At 35.4% G+C, this 14,731-nt stretch overlaps 1 protein-coding gene across 9 annotated transcripts in view; it reads left to right on the top strand.

Annotated features, from left to right (window-relative positions):
* The window catches only part of LOC142337839 (glutamate receptor ionotropic, NMDA 1-like), a 112,960-nt gene that overhangs the window by 64,754 nt on the left and 33,475 nt on the right, over window positions 1-14,731 (top strand). For all 9 annotated transcript variants that reach the window (XM_075387390.1, XM_075387384.1, XM_075387383.1 and 6 more), the window contains 3 exons: window positions 6,133-6,243; window positions 7,395-7,533; window positions 10,305-10,415. In XM_075387390.1, coding sequence (XP_075243505.1) covers window positions 6,133-6,243; window positions 7,395-7,533; window positions 10,305-10,415 — 361 coding nt within the window. The remainder of the gene's footprint in view (window positions 1-6,132; window positions 6,244-7,394; window positions 7,534-10,304; window positions 10,416-14,731) is intronic.

The following is a 14,731-nucleotide window of genomic DNA, read 5'->3' as shown; positions in this document are numbered from 1 at the left end:
GAAAATCTGTCACAGCTGTTAACCTACAGGTTTAAATTTTCTAAATTTTACGTTTTCACAGATTCGACTGAAAAGTAAACCATTACGATCAAAAGTGTCATCCTTGAAACAAAACTTCAATAATTTTTGGGAGACAAATGACAAAGCATTGCATTGGCAAATTACATTACGTCGCATTTTTTAGCTTCCTTCACAACACTGTACTCTAAATAGTCACTATTTTTCACGACCTTGTAAGAATCGAACTATAAACGTGTGTGGAAGTTTGCGAAAGAAAGCAAATTCATTGAATTCCCGGGTCGCCACTACTTAGTAGTCATACAAGGATCATATATGATGTCGTACAAACCATATATGATCCTTGTATGATAACCGAGAAATCATATATGATCATAGTATGATTGCCAAAAATCGTACAACTATTTTTCGCAAATCTTTTTCCATTTATGTTTGTATTAAATTTTATGCGGTAAGGCATCTCCTAAGTGATTCTCCGGCATCATTTTGTGATCCGCGAAAAGACCCAAATATCATTTGCAAAGTTGGGCACTACATAAAAGAGTTAATCCAAATAGATAACTAAAAATTTGATACTCTCTGAAGCCAGTTTATATCTATAAATTCTCATTTATAGGAAACATAGAAAAATGTTTTGCATATAACCTCAAATTGGTTTTGTGAATATGTTCAAATTGCAAAGTGATTCTTATAGCGCGTTTAAAGAACCAAATGTGGATTTCAAATGCGATATAATCTTTTAATATGTCCTCTGACTACATTATACGGGAATTTGTGGCACCAGTCAGTGTTATATGTGTCATATATGACCTTGTATGATTTCCATGAAGTTTACTCAAATTCGATATGAAATGAAAATTAAACAGTTTTTAGGCTTTGTATTTTTTGTATGGTCCCTGTATGATTTCTAGGAAATCATATATGATCCTTGTATGACTACCAAGAGTTCATACAAATCATATACGACCTAGTATTATTACTAAGAAATATATATATATGACGCAGTATGGCTACTAAGAATTTTATATGATGAGTTCCCGGGTTGGGTCTCAAAGATTTAAAATAATTCGGGAAAAAAATTAATGGCTAATAGCACACTCAAAATTCAACTGAATGGATTTTAAATTCTTTCACGCATTGAAATACGCAATGTAGTGAATACGGTCAATGTCAAAAGAGCAAAATCAAAAGAAACGGGATAAACTCAATAAAGCGCGGTCATTAAGTCATAGTGCATTAGGTTATCAAAGTTCATTAGAGCGACTGCTAGCTGATTTAAGTTTTAAGCTTAATATCCTTCAGTTTAGAAGCTGAGGTAAGTATAGGTTTAGAATCTAAATCAAACTGCACACTGAATTAGAACAATTTTTGACCCTAAGGAAAATCTTTTGTCAATTTCAATCTTTCTTTTTCCTTTTTCGATTTCAATCCCGATGTGCGTCCAGCGCGTCAACGGCTGCTATTTTCCTGCAATTTGGCGGCTATGTTTTATAAAAAAACATAAGTTGTAATTAAATTATTAAATCTATTATTTTTGGGACGTTTCTTAATGTTCAACTGGATGTTTTTGATACAATCATCTGGCATCTTTTAATCGCCTTTCAGTCTTCGAATTTTGAAATGTTACGAAAATCTGTCACAGCTGTTAACCTACAGGTTTAAATTTTCTAAATTTTACGTTTTCACAGATTCGACTGAAAAGTAAAACCTTACGATCAAAAGTGTCATCCTTGAAATAAAACTTCAATAATTTTTGGGAGATAAATGACAAAGCATTGCAATGGCAAAATACATTACGTCGCAATTTTTAGCTTCCTTCACAACACTGTACTCTAAATAGTCACTATTTTTCACGACCCTGTAAGAATCGAACTATAAACGTGTGTGGAAGTTTGCGAAAGAAAGCAAATTCATTGAATTCCCGGGTCGCCACTACTTAGTAGTCATACAAGGATCATATATGATGTCGTACAAATCATATATGATCCTTGTATGATAACTGAGAAATCATATATGATCGTAGTATGATTGCCAAAAATCGTACAACTATTTTTCGCAAATCTTTTTCCATTTATGTTTGTATTAAATTTTATTCGGTAAGGCATCACCTAAGTGATTCCCCGGCATCATTTTGTGATCCGCGAAAAGACCCAAATATCATTTGCAAAGTTGGGCACTACATAAAAGAGTTAATCCAAATAGATAACTAAAAATTTGTTACTCTCTGAAGCCAGTTTATACCTATAAATGCTCATTTATAGGAAACATAGAAAATTGTTTTGCATATAACCTCAAATTGGTTTTGTGAACATGTTCAAATTGCAAAGTTATTCTTATAGCGCGTACAAAGAACCAAATGTGGATTTCAAATGCGATATAATCTTTTAATATGTCATCTGACTACATTATACGGGAATTTGTGGCACCAGTCAGTGTTATATGTGTCATATATGACCTTGTATGATTTCCATGAAGTTTACTCAGATTCGATATGAAATAAAAATTAAACAGTTTTTAGGCTTTGTATTTTTTGTATGGTCCCTGTATGATTTCTAGGAAATCATATATGATCCTTGTATGACTACCAAGAGTTCATACAAATCATATACGACCTAGTATGATTACTAAGAATCATATATGACCCAGTATGGCTACTAAGAATTTTATATGATGAGTAACCCGGGTTGGGTCTCAAAGATTTAAAATAATTCGGGAAAAAAAATTAATGGCTAATTGCACACTCAAAATTGTGGACATTGATTACCTTCATCCTTGAAAAGAAGTGACGAAATTAATGTCATTTTTATCACTTATGTCCAGGGTTTTAGTAACTTATTTTCTTTTTATACAAGAGTTATGCAATATCAAAAATGGTGACGAGATATTGTTGCTCAATGTCGTGAAATGCCAAGTTTATTCAGACACAAATTTGGACAACTGCCGCGTAATGAAATGTAATCGTTCTTTTCTTGCCATATACCACAGTGTAGGTCCCTTCGTACAGTTATTGAGATACGTTTTGTGGAATTAAAGAGGTAAGTGGGCCAAACGGTCCGTTTTATTCAGTATGGTGTTGTTACACTGTTTTGAATATGTTTCAAATAGTTTCTTATTGTATGTTCAAATTCAGAGTACTCAAAGTGAAAAAAAGTCTGACATAATTTGTCATGACTTAACTCTTCGTAATTATGGGATCCTGTTTATCTAAATTTTTCTGTTAAATGTCTTGTTAAGCTGAGCTTTTATGATAAAAATTCATATCTGATAAAACAACGTCTTTGTAAGATCTTATTAATCTCAGTTTATATGATAACTCTTGTCATGTCATGGAGAATTAGTTATTATCAAGATAAACTTGCAAAACGTTTGATTTTTTTCCATTTGATTTAACAAATGATGTATTCTACCATGTCAAGATTTATATTGAAGTTTTAGCTAAAAGAGGTCTTAAAGTTTTTTATCACAAAAATTTGGCTTAACAAGATTTTACTAAGGCCTTATCATACAAGATCTTGCTCAAGATCTTACTTAACATGATCTTAAAATTTCCATCATTAAAAATTAGTTGAACAAAGAGAGTAGCTTATAAGATCTTTACAAGATCTGAAAATATATAATGAAAACCTAGCCTAAAATGATTTCACAAAGACACGTTTGCAAAATTGGGCATATTTTGGCACTTTCTTAACATAAAATTATTTACCACAAACGGAAAAGATCCCAAAACTTTTTGATCCTGCTTTTGAATGTTTCTTTTCAATTTTCTCTTTACAGACCCTAAGGAATTTTCTTTGTAAGAACTTTTACTGAGTTTAAACATAGTACAAACAACAAAACCGAAATCGACTAAAGCCAGACAAGCTGGCGAGGTGGCAAAAAGATCCACGCCGCCACTTTAAACAAAAATAAACATTTGTTGCCATTGTTTACCAAGTGTTGTCTGCAGGAAAACAAAGTGTTATTTCTATGAATGTGTTATTTCTATGAATCTAATCGTCAAAGTTGATAATGGATTAAACATTACAGCAAGGATTGAAATGACTGAAATTTTGAATCACTTGGGCATCATGCATTATGCTAATATGCTGTCCACGTATCCGACATTAAAATTACAAAGTATTTATCGATGTCATGAGTAATTTTTTGGAAAGCACTTTTTCAAGTTTCTTTCAACTGCCCATATATTTCAAGTTCTTTTATGAAAAGCAAAATTTTTTTTATTTATTTATGAAAAGGTCATTTTTAAAAAATTATTTCTGAAATGCACATCTTTTTCAAGCTATTGTTGAAAAGCCCATCTTTCTCTTGATATGACCACAGTTTTAATTTTCCACTATTACAAAATAAAATTAGATGCTAAAAAAAGCACACTTAAGAAATGTCCATAAATACTCGACTTAGTATATAACCCGGAAACTTTAATGATGCACGAGTAAGAGTTAGCTTTTTGCTAAAAAGAGTCAAATTTCGCAAAAGTTTTAAATGATTGTTATTTGCAAGGTCAATAGGTACTTGTTTTAGCTTTAAAAGTTTAATTGTCATTTTACTCAGTTACTTATCACCTGTCATTTTTATCTGGCCGTCTTATAGATAGTGTTTTTGATGATCTGTGCTAAACAAACAAAATTTTTCCTAAACATAACAAAGATATTTTCTCCTTCATCAAATCAGGAAAACAAGGAGAAAATTTTGTCTCTCAAAATTTTTTGAGTCATGAAAAAATTTGCCACTTTCTTACAATCAAACCTAACAATACCATCCAAATTGAATTTTGAGGGAAAGAAACTTTTTTATAGAGTTTTTGGTGTCAGAAAAAATTCCGAGAGTCGTAAACTTCCCATTTTTCGTATTTCTCCCTATTTACTCTCTCTTTTTGTAAAAATTGTGTCAACGAGGTGTGTGCTCAGCTGGTGTTTTTGAAAAAAGACTACTATTGATTTTTTCACAATACCAAACAAAATTTTTGAATAAAGTTTGAACTTTTGCGATCTAAATAAATTTGACATTTTTTTGTGCTATTTGGTTTTCATCTGCTAGTATAAAAATTTCTACGTTTTACAGTTTAGTTCCTTAAAAAATTTACAAAAATAATCAATAAGAACTGAAATTTCCCAGTTTCATCTTTCAATTGTCATTTTAAAACTTATTTCACTATATTTAAGATACTCTTACCAACAAGGTTCATTTTACGCAGGAAAACTTCAATTAAATTTTCAGTCTTATGTTTTCATTTTTTATATTTTTGTAAGATTTTTTTTTCTTGGTTGACTTAAAAATCCCAAAACTTGATGTTGTCTTGAGTTAAACTTTGCACAACCCTTGTCAAACTCTGAAGATTATCAACGTTATTATGCATTATTAATGCAAATGACACCCATCTTGCCAAATCTTGCAACATTCTTGCAAATGACGCTCATGCTGCCAAATCTTGCAGCATTTTTGCAAATAGCGCTCATCTTGTCAAATCTTGCAAGATTCAGGCAAGTGAAGCTTATTTTGCAAGACGCTTGCAAGCTCTCGCAAGATAAAAGATCTCGCAGGCAAAAAAAGTTTGTTCAAAAAAGTTGAAACTTTTGACTTTGTGATGATTTCTGACCAGTTTTTTAATGAATTAAGTCCGTTGACCGAATTTCTCTGGTGAATGAAAACAGCTTAGCCGTCGATAACGTAATCAGAAGACCCATTCCTAGACAAAGGGCGAGTAGAAAAGTGGTTCATCTAGTAGGTGTGTTTTGCGGAACACTCGAATCCATCAAATGCCAATTTTGAATGGAAAACTGAAGAACTGAAACATTTTTGGTAATCTACGGGTTTTCAATTCAATTTTTTTAGCGAGGTAAATCTTAGTTTATCATTAAGAAAATAACGAATCTGTTTTGCACTGATATGACTGATTATTTAGATTTTTCCAAAGCACTGATGGAATTTCATTTTCTCCTTGTCGTATTTCAGAAGCCTAAGTGTCGTTTACAGAGCGTGAAAATATGAAAATTATGTATAAGAATTTAATGGCTTCCCTAAATCTCTGGTTTTTTCTTTTATTAAAACTGTTTGTTGATTTGTTTGTTTTGTTGTTTTCTTTTTTGATTGTTGGTTTGTTTGTTTGTTTTGCAGTGAGATAGTGGCTACTAAATTGAATGAGATGCAGGCCAAGACAGGCAGTGTCACTTTCAACAGCAACGGAGACAGAATTGACACCGAGTTCGATATTCTCAACATCAACAGGTTAATTCACCCCCCCCCTCTCTTCCCCCCGGTTGAAGTTTCTTTGATTTCATTCAAGGATCATATATGATTTCATACTGTCCATACTCGATTTCTTAGTACGGTCATTCTATGAAATCAAAGAAATCATATATGGTCCTTGAACGAAATCCAAGTTCTAATATAGGACCCCTAATTGAAGTCAAAGAATTCATACATGATCCTAACCTCATCATGAAACGTAAGAATTCATGCTAAAAAGCTGTGTGACCTTTGTATGAAATCAAAGGAATCATATATGACCTAATACAAAATCAAAGAAAGTTGTATGAGGGGGTGACCGCCTACCCCCTCCCCCTCTACCCCCCCCCCCCCCCCAACCACGTATCAACGTTGAGTGAGTAGCACTACTCTGAACTTCAGACAAATTTTAAATTTTCAGTCTATAATCAGAAATATTTCAGAGCAATATTTACAGTGATTCTGAAATTCTCTTGAATCAACACAAAATCTGGAACCCATTGTCTCTGAATTTTTCTGATTCAGAGAAAACTCAGTATAAGTTTCTGAATTGGCTCTCAATTAGAAGAAATTCAGTGCAGAATGTGATCTGAATCAGCCTCTGAGTCAGTACTGAAAGTGCCTTAGAGTTAAGTACGGAATAGCAATGAGATATTTTGACTTAGTGTTGATTTATTCTACGAAGGATGAACTCCTTGCATTATAATGCAGGCAGTAGATTCATTAGAGTAACTTGAACCGACAATTTTTAAATACTGTATAGTTGAACCATCGTTCATAGCGTGCAGGAAAAGTTAAGTGCAGGTGAAAATTACTTGCACATTTTTTGACAACCCGCTTTCAGGTAATTTACCTGCAAAAATATTTTTTCTCAATTGACAATTTTGAAGTAAAAAACGGGTCTCTCCCATGATAGATGCCCAAGCTTAGCGGCCATATAATAAGGTACCCCCCATCATGGTAAGTATACCATAATGGGAAGGGTATAAATATGTGGGGAGCGATGGGACTATTACGGGAAAGACCCGAGAAAACTGCATAAAAGTGTTTGTCCTTCGGATAACCATAGACGACTGCAAGTTAGGCGGTTTCATGTTTGTTTCGTGTGTTTATGTGTTTGTTTTTAATGTTTGTTTTGTGTTTGTTTATAGCGAGCAACAGATAGTGACTGTGGGCACCTGGAAACCCAACAAGTCCCAGAATGCTCTCGACATTCCCGATAATTCAATCGAGTGGCCAGGCGGGAAAAACGAAACCCCCAATGGAATCATACTCAACACTACACTCAAGGTCAATAATTCGGATCTTTTGCCTTTGAACCCCCCCCCCCCCCCGAGTCCTTTGTTCATTCACTACTGCTTAAAAGGAACTTGTCATTACTTGAAAAAAACATAGCCGGTAGAATAACGGAAACGACTGGAAGTGTCGCGCAATAAAACTCTTATCTAACTCCGCCTCTTTCAAAAATATGAAAAAAGAAATAAAAAATGCAATATGCAGTGTGAAAAAAATCAATGGTGGGGTAGAAATGTGGGTAGGTAGGTGGGGGAGGTGGTGTAGTTGGGGGGATTAGGTGTGGGTTAGGAGTAGGTGTGTGTGTGTGTGTGTGTGTGTGTGCGTGTGGGGGGCGGGGAGTTGTAGGTGTCGAGGGCTGGGTGGGGGTAGGGGGTAGGTTAGATAAGTTGGAGTGACTTATATGGGATCAAAAATTTTCCAAATGACCTTTTAACCTTGAATATTACCATCAGTTCTGAATTACTATACATTGCAAACTATGCTTCCTTTTAAGTCCACTGATCAAGAACAGAAGTCAATGTTTTAAATTAGAAGTCAATGTCCGAAAACAAAAGTCAGTTTTCAAGTCATGACTTGAGCTAGATAAAAACCTGTAGATTCTCAATAATCCTCTTTGAGTCGTAAAAATCTTTAGAATACCAATACTCTTCCTCAAGTCGTAAACAACATGTAGAATCTCAATACTCCTCTTTGAGTCATGAAAACAAAATTTCTCGCAAGATTCAGTGCGTGGCAAGAATGTTACCATTGGAAATCACATAGTGTTAATATAGTTAGTCCCAAAAATTTCAACGCTATCGAACATTTCAAAAGTTAAATTTCAAACTTAAAACATGCAGAGATCAGCACTTCGTTGTTCATTTAAATGTCGCGAGTTTTTCGAACGTTTGCTTGTGCTGTCAATTTATGGAGCTATCTAAAGCGTGTCTCTAAAATTGAAATAAGCGAAAGTTTTCAAAAGCATTTCTTGTGCTTAAATATTATTTGCTTATTTGTGGCAATGAGGTTTGGTTTGATTTTTCAAATATTCAAAAAACTGCACCTTGAAGGAAATTGATTTCTATTATTTATCATTTTTATTTTCACGAGGACTAAAGTTTACAACCAAAGGAAAAAGTGTAAAGTCTCCTGCTTGTTGAGCAACGTTTGGCTAGTCGATTAATATATAGCACCTGAGATATCTCAACAATTACTGGTCTGACAAATTTTGCCATGATCTTGAAAAGAAAATTGTTATGAAAACATTTGTACAATATTGTCAGGTTTTTGCATATCACAAAAGTCAAGATAGAACATATACACACAAAAAGCTGTCCAGAAAAACCGAGACTTTTTATGTTCTGCCGAGAATTTTTCTCGGCTTCATTGATAAAATTTTTTAAAGATATTATCCAGATTTACCAAAAAATGTTTTTTTTTCATGTTCTTGGTAAGTCCTATGAAGTAACGGAGGATATGTCAAAGATCATGCCTTACTTATGAAGGCGTATCAAATTTCTTAACCAATATTAGATACAAAAGGAAAGCGAGGTCAATCAAAAGTATGTATAAAAACAGCCAGTCTGGATCGAGGGATCAAAGAAAACTTTATGCCACAATTATTTGGAGTTTTGACCGTCATGTAATTTGGTTTGGGAAGTGATCCGCAACATCGATATTATTTTGTCTTTTCAGGATTTTTTCCGTTTGTGCCCGCAGTACTTTATAAACCCCCAGTTACAAAACACGTGCCATTGCATTGTAAATCATTACCCAAATTGAGGTTCAGATCCAAATTGGGTTACGATCAGACTATGAAGACGGAAAGGACCCTGTTCAGACTTTCCAGAACGAATTGACCTCTGATCAGACCTTCCAGAGCAAAATTATCTCAATCAGACTTTTCAGACCAAGATGATTTCTGATCAGACTCTACCCAGACCATGGTCCATACTATATGATCAGATTTTTTAGAGCGAACTCACCTTTAGTCAGATTTTCCAGACCGAAGTCACCTATGAGCAGAGACTATTAAGCACGCAAAGAATTTAAAAATTGTTATAATATTTGTTTTTCATAAAAACTGGTGTCTTCAGAAAATCAAAAGAGTTTTTGTGAAATAAAAGCTGAACAGAATTTTTTAAATTGAAAACTTTGCTTGCCATTGCCTAATTCTGCTTGCGTCATAGATGAAGTTTGGCTGTTATCTATAAAAATCGTCTGATTTTACGTTTGCTATTCTTCTTTATAAAGGGACTGACCACTTGCTAGGGCTTGGACTCTTTTGTCCTGCTCGTTTTGACTGAAAGCAAGGGACTTCAAATTTGTCTCTGGTGAGCAGCGATTTTATCACGAACTCATTTGAAAAATGCTAATACAAAATTTGCTCAGACTCAAGCGCGCTCGACATGACCTCTCATAAGACCGAAGTGCGCTCGCAACGGCCTCTGATCAGATCATCCAGACCGATGTGACGTCTGATGGCCTTCCAGACTGAGTTGACCTGTGATCTGACCTAAATCAGACCATGGTCCAGACTATTGTGAGCTCGAACCGCTGTGCAGACCCTGTAATTTCGGTCTGGGAACACACGGGTGTGCGTTCGAATGGGTCTGATCATAGCTCAATTTGGGCCTGGACCTCAACCTGGGTATGTCATTATGTAAAATTAAGACACGTGCGTTTGGGTTGTGCAATTAATGTGCTCCAACTATGCGGGGGGGGGCGAAAAGGAAAAGATCTGTGTTTTAAAATGGTCGACCTCTCATTCGGCGATGTGATTACAGGTAGTGACAATGGATGTGGAACCCTTTGTTTTCTTGAACCCTGTTGACCCCCTGACTGGGGAGTGCCGTGAAAGAGTAAGCAAGGTCAATATCGCCACACAGGGAGTAGAGGTGAGTCAATTCACGTTCATTTCAAACCCATCTCAGGGTCTCAATTAGCGTTTCCACCACCAACCAAAACTTATTAATTACCTCACAGGTGTCTCACTCCCATGTCCAATTTTCTTTAAATCTTTGGATCTTTATCGTCTGTGAGCACCCCAATGCTTAGTGGGTGAATTTTATTTGGATTGCCATGCGCACGTGCCATAGTGTTACACAATTATTTACTATGTAATGGTGCGTGCTTTTTTTTAGCTGAGGTATGCATAAAGTACTGGGTCGGGCACGAACGTAAAGATCCCAAGATTGTCCAGATTTTTTCCAGCACCCCCCCCCTCCGCCATACGTAGCGCAATGTATATTGCAAATGGAAAAGATCCAAAAAAGACTTCTTGAAATTATTTTTGCTTGGTTCAAATCATGTATGAACTTCTGCTCGACCCCCCAAATGTCAGGCTCGACTTTTTTCTGCTCGAACAAAAGGAATTCGATAAAATTCAGCTAGAGACAATAACCAATGTTGAATCGTCTATTTTCTTACCTCCACTTATACAGTCGCTTTCAAATTTAATTAGCGCCTATAACGTAGTCAGAAGAATTCTGAGTGAAAATTTAACTGCGTGTTCCCTGTAAGTAACAGTACAATGAGAGTGTAGAATTTTGTATTTTGTCGTTAGAAGGCTTCTAGCTGAGGACTGGCTAGCGCCCAAAACTCTATCGATTTCAAAAGGTTTATTCGGTGGGTCGTCTATTTGCTGAAACTGATGTCTTTTGTTCTCAGTTGCTCTCGGCCGCCGTTCACGTTCAAAAATTCCGTTGATTAAATAAATTAACAGTCGAAAATAAGTAACAATAACACCGGCAAGAAATGTTCTCAAATGCAATTAATTAATCAACCGAAAATGTAGATACATAAACTCAAAAATATTTACACTAAATAATGGGTGAACACTTCTAAAAAGAACTTTCATCAAATCAATTCCCAGCTTCTGAAAAATATTTTCCGTTTCTGAAAAGTGTTCCTAACTATTTCAGTCCTATTTTTAAAGTTATCTCAAATTCTGCGTTTCCGTCTTAACAAAATCTAAAAGTCAAATTGGTTGATTGCAAATTGTCTCACAGTCCAACTGGTCTTGACAAAAATTAATCAAGCTCAACTTACTTTTAAATTTTTCTTCTCTATCTAGAACCAACTGTTCGGTATCCTCTCTCTTCGCTCTCTCTCCTCGCGGTTTTCGTTTTCTACTCTCAATAACTTAGATGCAACGCCTTCTGCTACGTGGCATTAGAAATCGTTACCTGTGTGAACTACTGTCATTACACCTTTTTGTTCTACTACTCGCTCTCTTTGGGGGATGGTTGATTGCTAGCTGTATTGATTTCTTTACTTTCGCTTTTTTGGAACGCTCTTCCGAAGATGAACTCAACTCTCATTGGGCAACGAAACAAGTCACGCTGCACTACCCCTACCTATATCACGAGTTATGCAAATTCGTTCACGCAAATACCAATCCGCCTACTAAATACCAAACGTCAAATGCTTTGCATAATATTAGCTCCTCCCTATTGTACTGAAGAAACGAATCACTTGACTTTTGAACCAATTAAAAACCAATGTTCGAAAATACTCCCCTACCATATACCATATTCATCAAAATTAATCTGATACAGCACACAAATAATCAACGTCGTCATGCTACGATCACCATTTGCAAGATTAAATGATTTTTAGGCCAACGAAATATTTGCGCATGTCGCAATTTAACCCGTACGTTTAAGAACTTTTCCCAACTTCTCCGGAATGTTCCGAAGTATTCCGTTCCAATGTACCAACCATTCCGTTTCAAAAATGATAATCATCTGTCTGCTAACAGAGATTTTCTAGTTGGGTTAATTGGTGACATATTTCTCATTGGGCCAAACGTCAATTATATACTTTTATCAAAACAAAAACATCTATAGTCGCCCTTTGTCTATCTTTAAAACTGCTTATAATGTCAACCCGTAAAATATTTCTAACAGTAGTCTGAATTTCCGCCGGGACCCTAATTTCGACATGAAAGCCCTCCTGAAATCTCGCCTGTCCATTTCAGAAAGGGGTGGGTAATTTAGATTCTCTTTTTTCATTGTTCGTTATCTTCTGCATGCTTGAAAATACCCATGGAAGAGTTCGTTTGTGAAATCTGAGTAATCCGATATATATGTCGACATAGGGAGTGGGCGTTGACTTAGCCTATATTTTCAACATTATAATCTATAATATTCTATTTCCCTTCGTTCCTACAATTTCGGGCAAGTTTTTGTTGTTTCAAGAGTCATAGTGCTTGCTTGTGTTATTTTCCAAATTTTGCTATAGCGCAATGCATGGTGTAGACAGAGTCTGCAAATCATCCTCCTTTAACTTTTTTACCCAATCTAAACTGTATGTGCTATTTGGAAAAAACAATTTGCCGACTTAACTATTAAAACTTATTAACTTCCGTGTTCTCGGGTTTGCCAAGGAAAAAACGTTTATTGACACCATTCTGGGATTTAAAATCTACTCCAATCAGAAGGACATACTGCCTCGGGCTCTCATCCCGATTTTGGTTAATTTTCAATGAATAGATTAGAAGTTTCATGAGTTAAGCGTTTTTGCAGTTTTCCTGGGATAGGGACCCGGGAAAGACGATTTAAGCCTGTTTTATGTTTCATTTGTAATTATGTACTTAGGCTTGCAAGTCCCGTGATTTCTAAGATATAACAGTGACGCTAATTATGACTTCCTCCTACCTCAACCTAACTCACTTTGGGCGCTAATAGCTCGGGTTCAAACTCTCATATTGAAAAAAACCCCTGATAAAGTCCTATTGAAATCATCATTTCTATCTGCTCCCAAATTTTCATGTCGCTAGGTCACTTTCCTCGGAAATGGGGTGTGCTGAGCAAATTCGGTTAATTCTGCATTTTTTTGAAAAGTTCTTTAAGTTCTTAGTCAAATTTAACAAACTCGGTACTAGCTCTCATTCATTCTTCTTTGATACCATTCTTAATACCATACTCTTATTACAGCTTTTTTTTATTCACTTTTTATATACCAAACTAAACTCTTCTTTTTTTTAATCTAAACGTTGTTTTCTTTTCATTATTCATTTGGTTTCTCTTCGTTTATCCATGGACCAAAACGAATATAATCAAATTTCCGCCTACCATCTTAATAAGACCATTCCTAATACGTGTATCGACACTTTATCCCGGAACGCTTTCGTTCGTAAGTCAAAACGCTATCATTTTTCTGATGGCGTTCTTCGAAAGAACGGAAGAACTGTTGTTTCTGCCTCAGCGGCATGGGAAACTTTAAAACATATTCACGATGTATTTCTTGACCATAAAAGTGCGGGAAAAGCATTAGAAAGTTTTGCCGCTGAACGTTACGACATTTGCAAGTTGCGGGATATATGCCGCTCTCTTACTTCGTTTTGTACTGTATGCGCCTATCGACGTCTTGTTACTATCGAGGGTAAGCGAATGGTGCAAATAAGCGAGAAGAAGCGGATAACAATTTGTCAGGCATTAGGTTTGGAGCCTAAGGAGAAGCTCCCTTTTAATGTCAGAGATGCTCCTTCAATAGATCTGCCGAAGGAACTGATCGACGTGAAAGATTGCGCGACTAACCGTTATAATTGTTTCATTGCCTGCATTAGTACACGAGAAGCTCACTCTATGCTTGTCGTGGGTGCCTTGAATAAACCCAAGGAACCAAAACCCAAGAGTCGTCGCTGTTGAGGCTACCCGGATTTCGTGACTGTAAGTGTAATTAGCCCTACTTAGACTTTTTGCCGTTTCTTAACAAAGGGGTCGTCTTTTTGTCTATTAGCTTTGAATAGATCTTGTTGATTTGTCGAAGTTGCTTTTGTTCACTGTTAATTAGGGTTTGATTAGTTGCATTGATAAAGTATAATTACTTCTAGCTTGTGCTGCTTCAAAACGCAATTTTAATTAACAAAAAAGTTGTTCATATCAAGTACCTTTATGTCTCTATAAGTATCTTTGATTTTACTTGGTCATTTGTTTGATTTGCAAAATTATATATTCTACAGAGAGAAGGACCAAATGGTGTTTTCAGAAAGATATGATGGGTAATTTAATCAGCGACGAATTGGCTGCAAAATAATAGGGAAAAAGGTAAACTGAGCTTTCATAAACTTGTTGGCTTTTTTGAAATTCTCAAAGAAAAATTGTTTGCCAACTTATGATTGCCCTTAGCAAGGATAGAAAAGAAATGAAAGGGACAAAAATTTTCATGACAATCATTTTGCCGAGGAAAACAAAGCAAACTATATGTG

Source organism: Convolutriloba macropyga, chromosome 4, assembly GCF_964194025.1.
Source record: "Convolutriloba macropyga chromosome 4, txConMacr16.3, whole genome shotgun sequence".
Taxonomy (NCBI): domain Eukaryota; kingdom Metazoa; phylum Xenacoelomorpha; order Acoela; family Convolutidae; genus Convolutriloba; species Convolutriloba macropyga.
This window is presented reverse-complemented; position numbering and strand designations above follow the sequence as displayed.